This window comes from Sinohyriopsis cumingii, chromosome 1, assembly GCF_028554795.1.
Source record: "Sinohyriopsis cumingii isolate HCF-2022 chromosome 1, ASM2855479v2, whole genome shotgun sequence".
In the NCBI taxonomy this organism is placed as follows: domain Eukaryota; kingdom Metazoa; phylum Mollusca; class Bivalvia; order Unionida; family Unionidae; genus Sinohyriopsis; species Sinohyriopsis cumingii.
Genome location: NC_142961.1, coordinates 8,627,595 through 8,649,437, shown reverse-complemented (window position 1 = coordinate 8,649,437; position 21,843 = coordinate 8,627,595). Strand labels below are relative to the sequence as shown.

Below are 21,843 nucleotides of genomic sequence, written 5' to 3'. Positions count from 1 at the left end.
GTCTGCTACATACAGACTTAAATCTGATTGGTCTACCGTAAACAAACTTAGGTCTGATTGGAGAAAAGAAAAAGGAAAGCAGCAATGCTTTTACTTATCTGAAATTATTTCAGTTATCTTCATGATCCAGCAAGTTATGCCCTACATGTCTTTCAAAGTCAATAAAAATAATTTGCATGCTAATTTTTTATATAAAGTAATTGGGAATGGGCTTTCGTTCAGTCATTTTGGGATAGATATCATCGTTTTGTAAAATGTCGAAGTTGTGAAACTGCCCAATTTAGAAGTAATCTACATCGGGATAGGCTCGTTTCAAAAATTGGGATAGGGCCTGTCTCAAAACTGAAAATACATGGGAAAAACAAGTAAAATATAACAAGTAAAAAACGAACTCCTAAGAACATATGAATATGTACGATTTACTAGTAAATAACACTGGGGTATGCGCTTAAAATAATGGGATAGGGGCTTATCAGCAACACCTGAGGACCCTTTATGAAATAAAGAGCAAAAACAAAATAGACAGTCCAAATAGTCGAATCTTCAAATCTAGTGGCAAATTATGTCCATTGGTTAATTTGATTTATAACCAGAACCATACATAATATGTGCATATGGTCCAACTACAGTGATCACACTTGGTGATATTTAGGATTTCTATTGTACTTCGTATATATTTTAATTTGGTTTAGTTCTTTCGCATGAAAAACATAATACATAGGATAACAATATCTTCTCAGTCAGAATAAGAGTGTGTCATTTCAGCAACTGACTCCAGTGCATCTCTTCTTTCTTTTTCTGCACTATAGAAGCAAATCTTGCATCCATGACTGGGGAGACCCCAGCAGAGAGCAATAAATAGATTTTAATACAAGTCTTTCAGAATAATAGCAAGTAAATTTGTCAAATTCTTGTTTATTTGCAACTAAAACTCGTGCTTGATTTCAACTGAGTACAATATAGAACCAGTGTGTCTTTTTGTGATATTGACAAGAAATACTGTTTAACTTCAATAGCACATAAGATCTTTTTGAGACATTAGTTCAGCTTAAATGCTCAAATCTTTTTGAGACATTAGTTCAGCTTAAATGCTCAGACTGATCTTTTTGAGACATTAGTTCAGCAAATATGGTCACACAGATCTATTGGAGACATTAGTTCAGCTTAAATGGTCACACAAATCTATTGGAGACAACTGTTCAGCTTAATGGTCACACAGATCTATTGGATACATTGGTTCAGCTTAAATGGTTACACAGATCTATTGCAGACATTTATTCAGCAAAAATGGCCACACGGATCTATTGGAGGCATTAGTTCAGCTTAAATGGTCACAAATATCTATTGGAGACATTGGTTCAGTTTAAATGGTTACACAGATCTATTGCAGACATTAGTTCAACTTAAATTATCACGCAGATCTATTGGAGACATTTTTCAGCTTAAATGTTTACACAGATCTATTGGAGACATTAGTTTAGTTTAAATGGTCACACATATCTTTTGAAACCACTGGTTCATATTAAACAGTCACACAGTTCTTTTGCAGACATTGGTTTAGCTGACATGGTCACATACATCTTTTGGAGATGTTAGCTAAACCGAATTCTATATGAGAATCAATTGCTCGTCATCATAAGGTAATCAACACGCATGAAAAAAATACCAAGGGCTAAACGATGTTCTGGTCACAGCGGGGAAACACACCCCTGGTTTCCCAGTGGGTACTTGCGGAATGAGGGGATTGGGTGGTGGTGGTGGGAGGGGTAACTGCTGATGAGAGATTCACAGTATTTCACCTTCAGTTTAGGTGGCGCTCTACAGTTTCGAATTTTGCATGGGTTAGAATTTTAAAGAAAAAGAATTTCCCCACTGGTTATACTGGCTATTTAAAAATAACCTTGTATATCTTAGGTATAATTGAAAGAACCTTTAATTTCCTTTATTTTGGTGTATGATTGATGGGTGTAATATGGGTTATAGAGTATACAGCTTGGCCTTACTCCAGATGTGCACCTTTCAAAAAAGTGCTAGCTCCACTTGGTCATTTTCACTTCCTGAACTTCAGAGGTAAATTGTATAAAAAAGAGCCGATATCTTTTTTTCACATTTCATATATTTGGTAATCCATTCATTGCACTGTCAGAAGCTGGTATTGTCTAGTCTGGCAAAATTAATTTTCACTATTTTAATAGCTGCTACTTATAGTGTATTTTGGACTAATTCAGGCTGAATTTTTTTAGCACAAGGGAGCAGTCATTTTAGTTAGCAGTGTGCTTAGATCATGTACAATTTCCAAAAGTACAATATCCAAAGAAATATCATCCACATTACATTAATGTAGCATAGAGGTAAAACAACATTCTCTCCACAGTGCATGTTTTAGATGCAAACAACTTCAGCTTACATACGTCACTCTCTCAAAAGTACATAATAACTGGTACATAGTAACGGTGACAATTCTTCACAAAACTTATATGGGGAGGGGTCACTGACAAAAACTGTTCTTTTCAGCAAAGTATTGGCCACACAAGAATATTGCCATCGAGTGCCTCAAACACTCCCGCAGCCAACACGGATGCCCCTGCTGGCATATATGCAGTCAAATGCACGTGGAAATAGGCTTGCTTTTCCCTTACATATTTTCGCAAGCACGCGTGGATTTACAGAGCCAAAAATTGGAGAAAAAATGGACTATTTTTTAAGTATCTTGGTAGAGTAATTCATCTGGGCACATACTACTGCTTTAATAGTATAGTCAAGGTTATACATAAAATCTAAGGCTCCTCGTGGCAAGACTTTGGTTTATGCTGGTGCTCCTGTATTGCGTATACATAGGAGAAAAATATTTATTATAATGTTTGGGTTTCTTTTGCTGTTTATTTACTTTTTTCTTACTTTTTTCCCTGACATATTTCCTCACTATCTACCACAGCTGTAAATATATGCCAACTTTAACTGGCATTAGTATTACCTGCTATAGTAGCAATAGTAGTAGTAGTAATAGTAGTAGTAGTAATAGTGGTTGTAGTAATGGTAGTAGTAGCAATAGTAGTAGTAATAGTAGTAGTAGTAATAGTAGTAGTAATAGGAGTAGTAGTAGTAATAGTAGTAGTAATAGTAGTAGTAGTAATAGTAATAGGAGTAGTAGTAATTGTAGTAGTAATAGTAGTAGTAGTGATAGTAGTAGTAGTAATATTAGTAGTAATAGGAGTAGCAGTAATAGTAGTAGTAATAGGAGTAGTAGTAATAGTAGTAGTAATAGGAGTAGTAGTAATAGTAGTAGTAATAGGAGTAGTAGTAATAGTAGTAGTAATAGGAGTAGTAGTAATAGTAGTAGTAATAGGAGTAGTAGTAATAGTAGTAGCAATATTAGTAGTAGTAATAGTAATAGTAGTAGTAATAGGAGTAGTAGTAATAGTTGTAACAATAGAAGTAGTAGTAATAGTAGTAGTAATAGGAGTAGTAGTAATAGGAATAGTAGTAATAGTTGTAGCAATAGGAGTAGTAGTAATAGTAGTAGCAATAATAGTACTAGTAATAGTTGTAGTAGTAGTAGTAGTAATAGTAGTAGTAATAGGAGTAGTTGTAGCAGCGTTGTTATTTCCCGTAACTTATAAAGTTAACATTTCAATCCTGAATGTTGTGCTCATTTTGGACAAATATCTAAAACCTGATATTTAACAAAATTCGCTTGATATTCCCAATGCATGTATGTGTTACACATATTCTAAACGCTTTCAATATTAAACCTAATTTGACCAAATAATTTGCGAAATTTACATTGTTTCAGTCTTTATTAAACACTTTCATGTACAAAGGATTTTTAATAAGTTTGCATATACTTGTGAAAATTATGACCCAGTAATATTCACATATATACACAAAGTTAATTAAAAATCATACTCTACTTATTACACAGTAAACTAAGTATTACAAGACTTTAACCTTACAGACTGTCAGTAAATCTGATATTGTATTTCACCAACAGCTTTATGTTTTGTCGCCAATTCTGTTGGAAAGCAGTCTGGAGCATTGGGCAATTTGATAGGTATGAAGGTGTGAACTTCACACATAAATGGCGCTGTGGTGCGGATATTAAAATTATTATTTCTTCTCCCGCAGCTGGAACTGGTCGTTGTTACGTGTCCTTCCCTCACTGCACCATTAAGTCAAAATATTCTAATTAAACCTTTCTTATCTGGAGCCTCATGTTCCCATTGTCCCTCAAACCCACAGATATTTATGACTACCACTAAATGACTGGCTATTAAATTATAGACGTGTTCGCCCATCAGGGCATGTACGTCTAGCTAATGTCCGCAAAGCGGACTATTTAATTAATCGTGGGGGAAGGAATTGTGCCACATCCCCCACGCATTTATGTGTTCAAAGAACACTTTTTAATTTAGCCGTCAGATCTTGGGACTATAAAGTCCCTAACGACTTGAATGTAAGGCTATACATGAGTAGGAATGAACCATACACACACTCATGTTAAAAAAAAGTTTGAGTCTGTTCTACTGAGATACTATGTGCCAACCAAAGCAGAATGAGACGTCAATCCCGATTGGTCACGATTATTACGTCACATCAGGACACCTGCTGTTTTAGACGGGTGGAAATTATTCCACATCTCCATCATGGTACGAATGTCCGAGAAAGAGGCAATGTGGCAAAGGTCCCGGCACAAGCGCACAGAGTCCTGAAACGCCGGCTCGTAGTTGTTCAAATCTAGTCCAGTTGTTTCTAATGGACAATATAAAATACCAATAATTTGTAAGCCACCTGTGCAAATAATCAAGTCAAATATATAATAAAATATTTTTTCCTATTGTCCTATACTGCAAATCTAGACTACTAAGGCACGTAAGTATTCTAAAACTATCCTACTAGAATTTTGTCAAAGTGACTATAATGAATTTCTGTCAATATTAGGTTATGGGTTATAATTTTCAACGGTCACCAAAGGATCAGATTCGTTGTGTAAGTTCAACAAAGTCGGGGTTCTAAGCCAAAGTAGAAACCCTTACGAAAAGAGGCATTGGTAGTAATATCCCGTACAAGAGCTTTAGGACGGCTGTCCAAACGTGCAACGTGATTCTTTTCGTTTCAGTCCAGGGAATGCCTCAAGCTTCTGTAATGCAGTCATACGTATGGCTGCTTCAATCAGTGTATTGAGTGAATGTTCATAAAAAGCATCATGGTAGTACTGTTCCAGCGTACGTACTCCAAACACTAATGGGGCCTCGGTTTTCTGGCTACAAGTTGTTTCCAGCCGACATATGTTACTACACTAACGTAGTTTTTAGCTTTTTGGGCACTGTAAAGTGCAGCTTCTAGCCTGAGTTTCCGCAGCTGTTGATTTTCTGGGTCGTTTTCTTTTTTCTATTCTTCTTCGTCTGAACTGCTCACTTCTCCTTCAGCCTGCTGCTCATCTTCACTGTTTTCTGTATCAGTAACATATATACTAATTGCAGCCTGTATTTCCACGTCTTTGTTGTTTTCCTGCCGTCCTGATGTTTTGTTTTTTGGAGTTTGGGATACTACGCTCGCAAATGTCTCCATTTTTTAAATGTTTTGTCCTGTTTTTTCCGGAACGTGGATCGGTTTTCCTGGGCAGTAAAGACCTTTGGCCGGGCCTCCAAGGTTGTTTCATTTGGCTCGTCGGCTGCTGGCGCTTGACTTCTCCTTGGTTCGTAGCAGTAGAATCGCATGTTAACTGGGTCTGCCTAGTATGCTCACGCGGTTTCTGCGTGTTTCCCCTTCTACGACTCCTGGGCCGTTTTCGTACATCATTTTCATCGTTATCCATAATTAAAAGCAAAGTTTTTTCTTTTCTTCCTGAGTTCTTAAGCTCCAGCCGGAGGCTACTAAGAGATCGAGGGTTCTTAGTGCATTCAACGCCTGGGCGGGAATCAATTCCGTCGCTAGCTCCCTTGATATTTCCATGTGTTGCTTCTTGCTCTGTTCGCTGCAGACTTAACGACCACTAAATTGCCCAAGACTGATCTTTAAAGCACCCTTAAAGCTCCGAAAGGAAAGGTTGATGAAATCTTGATTGATTTATTGCATCACAACACATTCTTTAAGATCATTTAGAGCATTATCTAATGTAAATGAACCGTTCAAAGACTGTCATGACCTTGATCGTTGGAATTCTGATTTCACTCATTTGCTGAAAAGACCGAGATTATCACTTGCCTATCTTTCATCTGTATAAGCTAGACTGGAATGATAGGAAATTTACATTCTTCAGACATTAACTTTGATCTCATTGCCTGACTCGGGCCATAACTACTACATAACAATAACATAATAATTCTTTGTAATGAAGAAAGATATACAAATCTCGTTGTAGTATTACACAGCAAAGAGCCTAACAAGGCCAGCTTTGTGTCTAGGTGATCTGCCATTAATAGTCGAGTAGCCAGGACCAGATATGAGAGGGGTTTTGAAATCATGAACTTGTACTATCAAAACCTCTGGTATAATAGTTGTAGATCTGCTATCACAGATATGCATGCAATCTGAGTTCTAATCCACTATTATTATTTACTAAATAATATTCGTGTGCAATCCAACCTTTTAATATTTCCCTACATGTCGTAAAAGACGTTAATTTTTAAGTAAGTTCAGAGGTTATCCTAAAATGTGTTAACGTTTAGTTAAGTTCAGGGGCGATCGTAAAAGGCGTTAAAGTTTAGTTAAGTTCATGGATGATCGTAAAAGGCGTTGAAGTTTAGTTAAGTTCAGGGCCGATCGTAAAAGGCGTTAAAGTTTAGTTAAGTTCAGGGGCGATCGTAAAAGGCGTTAAAATTTAGTTAAGTTCAGGGCGAATCTGCTTCTGACTGATTAACGTTCATGCTGTATTCAGGCCGATCACATTATAACGTTAACTTGTATATTACAGTTTATCACACTGCTCAATGCTCTCAGAATTCCAGCTTATCACACAGATCAATGCTATTAGCCAATATATTTGAAAATTTAAGAATTTCTATTAACTTATTTTCATAAAACCTGCTTATGCTACTTAAAGCACGAGGCCGAGGTTAATCCTCATTTGCTATGATTTGACGACCCCTCCTCATTTTGCGACTTGCATTAATTTTCGAAAATTTGTTGCGCTAGTTTACCTAGTAACACGTTAATCAAACACGCTTAATAAGAAAATATAATAAAAGGGAAAAGTAGTTATCATTAAGAAAACAAACCTTGTCACAATGGCCAATTCCACCAAACTGGGAAAATATGTGTAGCGATAAATAATTAGATGGAGATAAAATAAAATAAATGATTCAAATTTTTAAAATACAACTTTTTTCTTCATCTTCTCCATGTACTTTTCAAAAAAAACTGCAATGGTCAGAATGTGATGTGTCAAATTATCCTGACACCAGGCCGATCAGTCCTAACAGTAACCTCTTAATTCTGAGCGCCAAGCGAGGCAGCTGTTTTTTTGTAAGTCTGTGGTATGACTTGGCCAGGGATCGAACCCACGACCGCCCACATCCGAGGCGGACGCTCTAACCACTAGGCCACTGGAGCGGGTGAATGGTCAGAATAAGAAAAAGTCACACTAAAATCCGATTCGCTATCTTGACACATTGTCATTCACTTCCCGTTTTCCTGCTTTTATATATTCTTATAACGAATCGACATGACCTATTTACTATGGAGACCTCAGCTGGACCACTATGGTGAATTTGAATTATTGCGGGTTGGGGGTTGGGTTGGGTGAGTGGAGGTACTATATGGGAATTTAATATTATGAATGTCACTACTGAGGTTCATGGAAATTTAACATTACGTTTGGGTCAATATATACTATAGCAGTACAGAAATGGTGAGTTATAGACCACCCCCTTGCATATTGATTAATTTTAAGGATTCAGTAGAAGCCTAGTAAAAACAGAGTGCGTTCAAAACTTTAAGCCATATTGGAACTGCTTCGCTGCAACGCAAGCATCAACTAAACTGACAAAATTATCATTGCTCTTCCATATTTTAACCTAAAACTATTCAGAATAAAAAGGGGTAACCTAACTGCCATCTCTAGAATACAAACATTCTCATCCCAAATATTATGTTTGGCCTACTAGGTATTTAATGTACACATGCATGAGTTGTTCACGTTCTTAACATTGGGTGAGTGGTAATAATTTTCAAGTATTCCTACACCAGTTATTCACATTCCAAATACAATGTGTAGCCTTGTGATGCTCAGATACAACACATTCTTTAAGATCATTTAGAGTATTATCTAATGTAAATGAACCAGTCAAAGACTGTCATGACCTTGATCGTTTGAATTCTGATTTCACTCATTTGCTGAAAAGATTGGGATTATCACTTGCCTATCTTTCCTGTTTACGAGTTGTCTACATTTAAAAAAATTACCTATGGTCTAAAATGCTGCTTCGAAACAACTCTTATACTAAGATGCAATGAGAATATGGTAGAATCTGTATGGCAACAAACTTGAACTTATTTAGAACTCAGCAAAACGTACAGGTACAATGATGAACTTTCATGCAGTAGTTTTGATTGGTCCATACTTGAAATATCCTTTGTGATTGGATAATTATAATCCGAAAATTGCCGTACGAAAAAGTTGCGATAAGACTTTAATCTTTTTCTAATCTACTGCATGAAAACAGAACCATATGATATTTGTCATTCCTTTTGTCCGATTTCCTTCCATAAATATATAATAACTTGCAGATATCAACTACTCACGTTTTCTGCACGGATATTTTGTCCTGGAAATATTGCTTGGTGTATCGCAAGATTCTTTCTGGAAATCTTTCATTAGCCCGTTTTATAGCATTTTCAGGTGGCTTAAACGTTTCTATTGCTTTCTATATATATAGTATGTACGCTGTATCAGTGATATACCACGAGACGTATACATTTTTCATTAAAAGGAAACGAAGTGAAGGCACATCTACAACCTGTTCCTGCATTTGACCATTTGACAAGCCACTTAGCAGAAAAATGGTAGAGTGTCGGTTCCTTACCTAATACCAAGTCAAGAAACCGATACTTGTTGACTATAATGTGTGCGTCGTCAAGATTTCCATAGACTATTTCTTTGAAGAGTATTAAAGCAAACACTGTTGTGAAAGTTTAAGCAATGATTTTTAACACTTGTTTGCCTCCCAAAATCTGTCCAGCTATTTTATGTTTGATTATTTCCAACAACTTATGCATGAATTAGACATCCAACAGTTTAAATTTTCTGCCTATCACCCGGAAAGTCATGGGGCTAGCACAAGACTGTCAGAAAACACTATCACCTACCTAGGATACATGTACACAATTATATTGAATCAAACCTTAAAAAAGACATTGATCAGTGTGTGTGTGTGTGTGTGTGATTTGGATTTTTAACGTAGCTTTTTAAAAAAAATTCAGTCATATCGCTACGATGTCTGCATTGTGACACTTTATAGTGATATCTAGCACTGGGGCATCATGCCGCAGACATGTAGCATGATGTCCCACCCAGTCACATTATCCTGACACCAGGCCGACCAGTCCTACCACTAACCTGTTAATGCTGAGCGCCAAGCGATGCGGCTGTTAGTACCATTTTTGTAAGTCTTCGGTATGACTCGACGGGGGATCGAACCCATGATGTCCCGACAGTGATCAGTAAAATCATACATTGTATATTTATCGAGTAAGATCGAGAGAGTTTTTTCTCCCCCATTTTGTAATTATCACCAAACGAAATACCCCATGATTATCCTAACACAGCAAAAGACTGTCCCAAAACACCATCAACTACCCAGGGTACATGTAGGCAATTAAATAAAGTCAAACTGAATCAAAAAACAGTGATCAGTAAAATTCAACCCTGTATAATTATCGAGTAAAATCCGTAGATTTTTTTTTTCTCCTGTTGATGTTTGCTGAAGTAAAGACCCAAAGACTATCCCAAAATATGCTCATCGACCCAGGCTACATGTATGCAATTACAATAACTTAATGAAATGTGCTGTTTTGGTGCATTCTCTCTCTTTCTCTTTGATCATAGATAATTCGCTACAGTACTTGTATATTGCAAAGAGCAGCACACTTAATAAGTCCGAATCATGCGTCAAAAATTCTTTAAAGCTGAATAATTAGAACCTAAGGGTGCTATATTTATATTTTTAAAATTCTTGAACCAAATTATTAATTTTAATTGGTTTTATAATGGCAAGAATTACAATAAATTAAAGTAAAATATCTTGTAACAGTATATCTTTTGTCTCGGATTATTTCCACTTTTAGAGAGAACAGTTTTAAAGGATGCAACCCAGTTTTAAAGCTGTTTTTTTATTATAAAACAAATTACATTCAAAGGATGAGGTTCCGTACATTAACAATGCAAATTAAGTATTGGAAAACAATCGTTCAGTAAATCCAATACTTCTAATCGCAAGTAAACATTTTTATCTTGATACGAACATGATTTTCCACAGTTTGATTATTTCGGCCTTTGCGACGAAATATGTTCCAAAATGAAGATTGTGATAAGAATAAGTAAATCTTTACGAATGCTTAATTTTTTTAATGTGATTTTGCCTATACACTTTTTTATGTGCTATTGATGTTGCTCTGAAATATATAATTTTTGCCGGAGCTTATGTACAAGAGTACCACAGGAAGAGATACACGTCTGTGAGGTGCGTCAAAATGGGTGAGTACAATACGATCCTTACAACCAGTCATCGTCTGATGAAAGCTCGTTAAAAAGAGTACGATGGAATATATCATTGTCTTTTCTGATTATTACTTTCCTAAAATAACTAATGTTTCTGAAGTAATGAGAGACATCGCTAAGAAGTAGAATTCTTAAACGGTGAAAGTAAATAATTAAGTGCGTCAAAACCAGGGTTGAAGAAGATGGACCATCCTACTGTAGTGTATGCGTTTTTCCTTTCGTAATGTGATGAATCATTTAGATCTTCGAGAATGCACATGGTTTTCGAGAACGATTAAAACTTCGTTGCTAACGTACAGCTTAAAAAAAGGGACGGAAAGAGTTACAATGTTTATCGATACAAAATGAATGCCGTCAAGCTCCATGGGTGCATTAATTATTTCTGGTAAAGGAAAAACTTTAGAAATCTAGAGCGCCGTCTGTTGTCATAATGCCATGCTAATCTCTAGTATGCCATTATGACAACAGATGGAGATACGAATTGGACAACAAAGACGCTGCTGATAAAACTGAGAATTTATATGGTTACAAGGCGAAATCTGAATGAAAACAGCAGTTGGAATGATGTAAGTGTAATATGGTTAGTCTATAAACAGAATAAACAAAACTTGTAATAACTGACATAGCGTTTACCATAGGACAAACAACAGAATCAATTCAGTAGTTGGCAAACTGCAAGATACAATGGCGCAGAAGGAAAGTAGATATAAGCACTTGCAAGCAGTCATTTACAGCTTGCATCAATGAAAAATAGAAAATTCATGACCACAATTATGAAAGTAGCACTTGCAAGCAGCCATTTACAGAAAAATGCGGAAGGAAAGTAGCACTTGCACAATGCCACTTACAATTTGCAGCAATGAAGAATGCACTAAACGTTGATAGAATTATGAAAGTAGCACTTGCAAGCAGCCATTTACAATAATGCATCAAGGAAGATTAGAAAATACACGCACATAATTATGGCGGTAATTCCCCTCCATAGTGTGCTACTTCAGGATATCTGTCATGACAACGGATTTATGCGTCGGTGTGTTATTGAGTAGATGGATATATCAGGCACAGGTGCGCGGACGGGTGGTTCAGTTGTGTTACACAACGTTTGGCAACACTTTGGTTGATAAAAAAATATCCAATGAAACTAGCAGAGTCGGATGCAGTTACCTGGACGACTGTACCTTTTGCATTGAAATCTAATGCGAATTAACACTCTTGACGGTCTTCGTCGAGAGGTTTGTTACCTCTGCTCACTTTTTCCGATCTAAACTTTATTATTTTTTTTCTTGAGTCGCGTTCAAAAAAGTAAATCCATGTTTCACCACTAGTGACAATCACATTTACAAGTCTCAGTTCACTATTTTCGTTTGTGGTGCTTATCAGTTTGGCGATTTAACCCCAAATCTGTTTTTGATCACTGTCAGCAAATGCTGAAGCCATCTTGTACAAACCATTCTGAGTTTCACCTCATTCTTCAATATACTGAAACCATCTGACGAATTAATACCCGTGATAATTGAAGTATATTCCACCAAGTACCAAGGATCTTCATTCATTTCGTTCTTCAAAGCATCCACTTCCGCTCACCAAACATAGTCTTCCTGAATGTGGGTCATCTTCCATAGTTTCGTGACCATCTTTAAAACGACGAAACCATATCAAAATTGTAGAACGTGACAGGACATTACATCCGTGACATATACCTAAGTCGATTTCGATATCAGTCAGCGATTACTCTAAGAGCGATCTGAGTTTACTGTATACTCTTTGCTATGTAGTAGAATTGTTCTCCGTCTCGGATATTTTTACCTCGTCTACCTTTGTTACGTCACACGCGTATATCTGTAGGTGTCTGGCATACTGTATATGCAGTTGTTGATCATCTACTGAATGTTGTTTCGTCTATCAGTCGGCATTAAATGTACTAGCATGTTCAAAGAAACAAAAGTTATAATAAAAAAGCAGCAGATCTTTTCAAATATCCCATTTAAGTTCCAGGTTAACACTACATCATATATGTATACTTAACGCGATATGAAACCAAATCTTTAACACTCTTAGTCCGAGTTCACTCTGGCAAACAAAATGTTCTCTTTCATAACAATTAAAACTCACTTCCTAAATTAACATCCACGAGCCAAATTAGTGTTTACAATATGGCCACATTACTTTGACATTTCTTACATTCACTCATGACCTAAAAAATCTCGGAGACAGCATTTTTATTGGCGTCTGCGGTAAACGGATCACGTGCCACAAACACCCCGAGATGGGGAAAGGCCGCCTGTGATTGAAATACTGATGGCACGAGAGTTAGAGATCATGTTGACAAACTTAAGGCTGCATATGGAGTAGACATTCGTAGTACTGTATGATCGGTTTATTTAAGTTAAAAAAAATTATGCAGTATTTTTTTAAATGAAGTTTGAGGAATTAAATATTCTACTCATCTGTATCAAGAATGCAGGTTCAGTACAATTTCGCAAACTTTTGCCAGACCATGTTTATTTCCAGCAATTACCCTAAGCCACTACTGCGTGGTTTCGGCATATTCTAAGCTTTTGGTAGAAAATACAACCAAATCTTCTGCCCCAAAAATAGATTTGTAAAGATCTAAAATGGGGTGGGGAAAGTAAGAGGAAACTCAGCAGCCAGTAACACTCATTGTAGTGTGCTAAACAGAAAGTGCCATGTATCTATCCTTCATAAAGATAATTTTAAAAAAAAATGCTGTAAAATTCGAGTCAAACAAATCACATTTTCACTACAGTTGTAAACCTTTATGCTGTATGAAATGTTCAAGAATGAAAATATATTTTCAGCTTGTACTATTTATTTATCTAGGGTGATTCGCAATCAAAGATGTTTTAGACAAATAGTGTACAACATCTTTGCCCTCCTTTTTTTTCTAAAGCTAGAAAAGGTGAATGTGTTAATCAAAACACATCAAACGCATTTCAAAATATTTCATTTACTATATATCCACATTTAACAGTTATGTAAAACAAAATATTAATTGTATAAACTTACCATTTTCCAGAAGAATCCTAGATCCTTCGAAACATAAAATGAACAACTCCACTGTTCTGAGAGAAACAGAAGAATGCTCGAGTCGGAACAAGGATGGCAGCTGGTTGGTATGCAGCCTCTTGTACAGAAAATATGATACATATATCCCAGCTGCAGGCTATGGAACAGCGGGGCTAAATACAGTTTCCTAACATACGCATAAGAGCCCTAGATAATTGCAGAACCAGAAGTGAAAATCATAAACAAGATTCCCCCAACGCAAAAATTCTGCACCCTCCCTCGTAACGAGCGCATGTTGTTAGCGAAACGTGTTATACCACTGGCATACCTCAACTATCTCATTACAACAGGCATTGGTAACCACTGAAATATTAATTTTAAAGGTAATAAAGCTTAATGTGTGCGCCTACCATGTATATGGCAGTTATTACACTTTTTTTCAACAATATTTGCACAACTGGGTTGTTATTTTTACTACAGTGTCCTATAAAATTTGTTTTTTTTTATGCATCCACATTTCAGGGTTAAGTTTCTAATAATCGAGTCAGGAATGAATTTTGGCTGTCTTTTAATGTTGTCACGCACATTAACATTGATCACACACACACACACACACACACACACACACACACACACAGAGAAAAATAAATGAATGTTTGGTTGTCAGTTGTTGACAAGGAACATTAAGTTGACAGGCCGTATGCTTCATGTTGACTTAAATGTGTGTGCGTATATATAAAACAGTTTACGATAAACACAATTACCCCATCTTGAATATTTGTTTTAAAATTATTTTAATCTGACTGCAACACAAAATTAGCATGCAGTTCTGCTTTCATAACCCGTGCCATTCACACCTGTAACAGCGCAGATTTTCACTTGGCTTTTGTGTTTTGTGTTTCGTGTTTGTTCGCTGATGAAATTTATTTCTTCTCTGGTGAAGAATGCTGAAAAACTGCATCGTAATTCGCGCCGTTACCACCTTTTGTGTGTGTGTGTGTATCATCATCATCATCATCATCATCATCATCATTTAAATTATAGACGTTTTCGCCCATACGGGCATGTACGTCTGGTTAATGACCATAAGCGGGCTATTTAATTGATCCCGGGGGGAAGGAATTAGATCCTCATCCCCCAGGCATTAATGTGCATAAAAGGCACTATTTAACTGAGCCGTCAGGTCTTGGGTCAATTTGAGCTTCATAGACCCTAGCGACCTGAATGTAAGGCTATACTCGAGTGAGGATAGACCAAACAGGATAGATTCGCTAGGTGTCAACGAAGCAGTATGTGACGCCAGTAGCGATTGGTCGCCACTATGACGTCACATCGGGACACCTAGGTTTGTATTCCCATGTGGAGGGTTAATTGTTCATGAAGAGAGGAAAAAGTGCCTCTCCCTTCGTGTATTTAATATGTGCTATGCAGGCTTATTAATTTAATGTCCAGCGGTGGCGAGGAGGAAGGTTCGGTCAGGGAGGAGCCTGCTCACTAGGAAGGCACCTTGGTTTATCCAGAGTATACATTTTTTGACTCCCTTGCCAAAAGGTTAATGAAATGTCGTCTTGAAGGATTTTTGGAAATATATTCAGTGCCGTTTTTATTAAAGATAGTACCGCACAAGTGACCGCTTAGTGATAGTCTCTAGGGTTATTTAAACTTTATCTACTGAGTCTGATTTGGGTGGGTGGTTCTTGTTTTGGGTTCACCCTTTTGTGCATGGTTATTTTAACTTTCCAAGGCTTAATGGTGCGCCGCTTTGTTCAGCTGGGCCTAATGTTCCTTGGGGTTTGGTCCACCTCATATATTCTTAAGTTGAGGGATCTAACTAGTTTCGCTAGGTATTTGGTTGCCGCATTGTGCAGCCGGGCCTTATGGACCTTGGGGTTTGGACCACCTTATAGGTATTAATTTTGGGGTTTTAGTAAGTTTTCCTATCTTGATAGACTTTGCCGCCTTGTGCAGCAGGACTGATGTTCTTGGACTTTTTAGATCACCTTACATATTCTAGTTTTGGGGTTTTATCTAGGTGTTCTAATTGTTTTTAGTGCCTCATGGAGAGACTGTGGCTTAGTGCAGTTGCGTTTGTTGTACTACAGCTAATCTGCGGTCACCTTGCGGTAGGAAAAGATGTTAGTGTCCTTAATTTCATGTTGTAGGATTGTGGTGCCCTAGGAAAATAATTAATTAAATTTTTTTATAGAAAGAAAAAAAAATACAAGAAATTTTTTAATAAAAAAATTAGATTAAGGGTTATTGCAGTTTATTTGTTTTGTATGTGTGGGTTTATGGATGGTCTAAGTACTTGCTAATCTATCGTTATGTTTGATTTATTTTCCCAGTTATTTGGATGAAGCTATTAGTATGTTGTTATTTTATTTTCAGGCTAAGTCTATTCGATAAAGACAGATATCTTTGCCGAATACTCGGGTCGCTAAGACATGTCAAAGACATCTGATCTTATTTATTCCCTAATTTTAAGTTTATTAGCCTGTCTACTAGTTATGGTAGGTTTGGACTTATTTTGTTTTGATTAGTATCCTAGCTTGTGGATAGAGTTATTTATGTGATGTTATTTTCAGGCTAAATCTAATTTGATAAGACAAATATCTTTTCCAAATACACGGGTCGCTAAGACATGTCAAATACATTTGGTCTTGTTATTCCTTACATTTAGTTTGTTAGTCTGTCCCCTAGTTGTAATTAATTGAATGCTATTTATTTCTTGTTTAGCGGGTCATACAGTTTTGTTTAAATCCCCCTTTTTTCCCAATGTCGGTGAGGAAGTTTATGATATTTTTGTAAGCAATACCCTTATTTAAGTTTTGTTCTTTGAGGAACTCTGGATAGGTCGGTGGGGTCCCTATTGTATGTTGTTTAGACCTAAACCTAGTTCTTTGGGTTCCATACTTATGGCAGGTGTTAAAAACATGTTCTAAATCTTCCTGGAGTGGACAAAGTGGGCATTTGCCATTTGAGTTTATGTTAATTGTCACATATTTCCCAAAGCTGCTGGCTAATTTAGTTTTGCCCATTAGTATCCTACTGATAAGTTTTTGATCCTGACTTCTAACGAGTTGTGGTGGGTTGGTATGTCTTGCGACCTTATTTAGTATGGAGTATAGCTTGCGTCCTTTTTGCTGCTATCCCATTGTTGTTGCCACTTATTGTCGATTTTAATGCTGATGATGCTATACAATTCTTGGACGCTGTAGTATAGTGCTATGGAGTCAGTTTCATGGAGCTATTGTTTAGCTACTTGGTTTATATATATATATATATATATATATATATATATATATATATATATATATATATATATATATATATATATATAATGTGCGTGTGTGTGCTTGTGTGTGTGTGTGTGTGACATGCACGTATATATTCGCCACATGTATGAATTAACAATGAAAAGTTTTTATCCTTGTGCCAGTCTTTATATCTGCTAGCCGTGTGTTCCATTGTACCACTGATTAGCACATAGCATCGCAGAATCATGCAACTATGCAACAATGTTCCCTCATGCTTTTATCAACGATATTTCATCCGGTTTTATCACATTCACAGACTAGATAAAATTAGGATACATTTCGGTAAATAATGGATGAATTAAACACAACAGAACCGTCTTTTATCTTAACCTTAAGGAAATTGGTCAAATTGTGAACTAATTTCAAACCTTTGACATATGCCATGGTAACTAACGTTAATCACAGATTCAACCGTCCATTACATGATAACATTTGAACAAAATTGCTTCCAAGTGATGAAGTATTATAGCATTAGAGTTTCATTTGATAACGAGCGAGATTGCAGCCAGGCAATGAAACTCACCCGCCATACCTGTCTATCACCTGGTGGCGTGAGCGACAGTGTGATGTGATGTGATGTGATTTGGATTTTTAACGTAACTTGAACAATTTTTCAGTCATATCGCTACGATGTCTGCAATGTGGCAGTTTATAGTGATGTGTAGCACTGGGACATCATGCCGCAGACATGTAGCATGATGTCCCACCCAGTCACATTATCCTGACACCAGGCCGACCAGTCCTAACACTAACCTCTTAATGATGAGCGCCAAGCGAGGCAGCTGTTAGTACCATTTTTGTAAGTCTTTGGTATGACTCGGCCGGGGATCCAACCCACGACCTCCCACATCCGAGGCGGACGCTCTAACCACTAGGCCACCGGAGCGGTTCCGTGAGCGACAGAGAACCTGAAAATGAGTACAGGTCCAGAAACCGGGAACGTGGGGTAAGTTCAATCGTAGATGCTGGACTTTCTCTTAAGCAGAATACTAGCATCGTCAATACTATTGGCATATCTAGTAATACATTAAAAGGCCATTTCTGCTGCAAGTCTGTAAAAGCGGATGGCTTACACGCACTGTCAAACGTTTGGTTCACAAAGGCTAAAAAAACGCTGCAAACAAGAAAACGTTTCAGAAACAGAAAACCAGTCCAAAAATCCCATACTGCACTCACTCAGTCTAGTTGTAGTTAAGAGAACGAGCTGCGTGTAAGGATTAGTGGAGAAAATCCGTAGGTGTAATCGGCTAGTTATACGCACATCAAGGAATTGATACAAGTATTACAATGGCTAGGATTGTCTACGAAGCTAAATAGCTAGCATTGTCTCTCTACGGAACTAAACGGCCAGCATTGTCTCTCTGCGAAACTAAACGGCCAGCATTGTCTCTCTACGTAGCTATAGTGCACTTCTTGAGAGAATATGCAAATAAAAATCTCTTCCGCTACGTCACCCTCGTCTTAGGACGCTAATATATCATGGACTGGGTTGATGATTACCAATTTGTCAAAGTTGTGAATATGTAAGCATTTACGATAACCGCTCTGCTGTGTGGGGTTTGAACTGAAATTCTTGGATATAAATTTTTTAGGTCTTTTAAGATGTGTATTCAAGGGTACAATTCATTTATCAATATGTTTAAAAGCATGCATGCTGCCCCGACGATCATTTGACAATAAATCAACGTTTATACACTGCTTTCATCTGTACCATTTCAAACAAGATCACAAATCTCATTTTTTTGCCTAAAGTTTTTGTGCGGTTCTTCATTTTGTATTATTCTCTATAACCTACCTACCTACCTACCCTACCTACCTACCTACCTACATACATACATACGTACATATCATACATATTTTAGTGCAGACAACATTTTGAAGAAAAAAGATTGCATACATTTCTGTCTTCAAAACAGGTCTACGATTTATCGTCATTACTGATTTGTTCAGAGATGTTTTCGTATGTTTTTCATACAAATTTAAACTGCGCTTTTTACCTACATCCACAAACATAGCGCTGTGGTAACACAATTTTGGCATTGGCACCATATATGATTGGTCCAGCTTCTCAAGGGTGCATTTCAAGAAGTTCCAATGGCTGCGTACCCTTGCTCCTGACAATCCCAAGAACCATCTGGTACGTGCCAGCGTAACTTCAAACAAGACCACAGATTCAGACACATTCCATTGCAAAGACAAGCGTTGCCTAATTTGCAAACATATGCCTGAGACCAAATCTTTGTGCTCGACAACTGGAGTTAACTACACGATCAATCACAAGTTAGGATGTCCAGCCAATAATAGAATCTATCTTCTGACATGCAAGATCTGTGTCATTCAATATGCTGGCGAAACCACTGATCTCAGAAAGTGAATGAATAATCACAAAAGTCACATTAACAACAAAATGAACGCGAATGTTACTGAGTGAATCTAATCCGGATTATACATACAGACATAGAACGCACACGTATGGAACGATACTGGATGCGACAATTGAAAATTAATTGAGCGTTTGGCCTAAATGTTATAAAAATCTAACTTCCGGTGCGGTCTTATAAACATTACTGCCAGGCGTCAGTTCTGCACAAGACGCAAATTTTGCGCTAATATCTATCCAATTAATTCTTTTTGTATGAGATTTTTATCTTTTTATTATTATTATTATTATTATTATTATCATCATCATCATCATCAACATCATCATCCCGATATTAAATTATATTAATAGTTTTCCTTCAAAATAGTTAGGTAAAAAATGTTAATTGTAACTTTAACAGATTTCCTTCAAAACATCCTTGCATAACTCCACCTGGATATGAATATCTTTACCAAATCCTGAAAATGGTGTTGATCTCTCGCCACGCTGTGTCTCCGTCTTTTCTTCACGATTTAGAATTAGGTCGAAACATACAGGTTCTCTATGGGATAGACACAACTTTGTATTGTTATATCTATTATTGTAAATTGCCCCTAATGATTCTAACAGACCTTTTCGTAGAGGCTGAGGAAGGGCTTATTAAGCCCGAAGTGTTGGAAACCCGTTTTGTGCCGTTATCAGCGTGTGTGTGTGTGTGTGTGTGTATATATATATATATGTATGTATATATATATATATATATATATATATATATATATATATATATATATATATATATATATATATATATATATCTGTGTGTGTGTGTGTGTTTTGCTATAGGAAGTAGTTACCACTGTACACCATTTTTCATTTCATTTCAAAGCATAGATGATAAAAACGTTTTTTCGCTTTTTTATTTTACCTCGAAAAACGCGTTTTTTTACGTTTTTTATATGACTTCATTCACACGAAAAAGCGAAACCGTATGCAGTGCAAGAGAGTGCGAGATGTAGTGTTTGTGCATGCAAATCTTCGCCTAAAGGAAAAGCTGGACAATATAAATTATATGGAGGAAACCATAGAGTGGTGAGATCAGTCAGATGGTGATAACGACATTGAGTGAAAAAAAAATTCAATGTTATCTGGACTACGGTTGAAAACTTGACATTTTTTCATATTTGTATCACTGAAACTTTAAAACTGATATGTAGCGTGTAAATAAGTAAAATATTGATTTTTGTGTTGCCTAAAAACTACAGGAACGTTTTTTTTTTCGTTTTTTATTTATTGAGAAAAAAATGCGTTTTTTTACGTTTTTTATTTTGATTTTAACGTTTTTAACATCTATGTTTCAAAGGCCCTGTATTATCCTATTTTGATGGTAGGGATCCATCCCTGGACAACATGACACCTGAAAATATCGAATTGTATGATTCCTTTATTGGGTATGCGAAAGTCTCTCTTGAGACTGTATGAATCTCGATAACATCTGTTCCCCACCCTACCCCTAAAAAATGTAAAGATCATTGCTTATCATGAAAGTAGTTACATGTCTTTTTCTTACTGTCAAGTGTGGATGACACAAAACAAATATTATTTCACCCAGACGATAAAGCAATAAACCTTAACGGAAGTATGACCCTGCATTTGTATTTTACGAACGCATGCGTTTTTGTAGCAACTGGAGGACACGTTTGAAAATACTGGAGTCTGAAAAAAATGCTGGAACATTGCTCTAGAACAAAAATATTTTCACAATATTATCTTTCAAGCAACGTGAATACCATTAATTACGGCAAAGTAAGAATTATTAACTTTCGATATGGGTTTTTATTATTATATCTTATGATCAACTATTTCCTGCACAAAAACGTATAAACATGCATTGAGTTGTGATTATTTAACATAAAGTCCCTCTGAATCGACAAAATGTCATTAGGCATTTTAAAATGTTGTTAAAATGCAGGAAACTCACAAGTCTGAGAAATAACAAACATATTTATAAATTTAAGTTACTAGGTCCAGTGCGAGGATACAACGAGAGTGGTTTCCTCTTGAAAAATTATTGTCCCCTATAGGGATTCCATCTTTAAGACCTATACCATAAATACACCATTTCAGAATTAAACATCATTTAAAGACATGTAGACATTCCCGAGACTAGTTCTGTATAAGTGATAGATGTGTGTATGCTCATATCGAAGGAATTTTGGGTCAGTCGTCACACTAACTGATGATGCGTAGCTAAGTACTCATTGTAAATAACCGCTAATGGGTTGACTGATGTGGCCTACTAGAAAAACACCATGAGGGTGATTTCAGCCAATGTAGTGTTTGAAGATAACTATGCAGAATATTATCTAACTCTGATTTATAATACAATGTTAGATATTAAGCAATCATTTCAATCCATACCTTAA

At 36.5% G+C, this 21,843-nt stretch overlaps 1 protein-coding gene across 17 annotated transcripts in view; it reads right to left on the bottom strand.

Annotated features, from left to right (window-relative positions):
- Positions 1 to 21,843, bottom strand: part of LOC149806390 (band 4.1-like protein 2) — a 324,157-nt gene that overhangs the window by 125,298 nt on the left and 177,016 nt on the right. For 15 of the 17 annotated variants that reach the window (XM_089952622.1, XM_089952668.1, XM_089952632.1 and 12 more), the window contains exon 1: positions 13,745 to 13,900. The exons of the other annotated variants lie outside the window; for them this stretch is intronic. In XM_089952622.1, coding sequence (XP_089808748.1) covers positions 13,745 to 13,885 — 141 coding nt within the window. In that variant the 5' untranslated portion in view covers positions 13,886 to 13,900. Of the gene's footprint in view, positions 1 to 13,744; positions 13,901 to 21,843 lie in introns of those variants that run through there. 17 annotated transcript variants of the gene reach the window in all.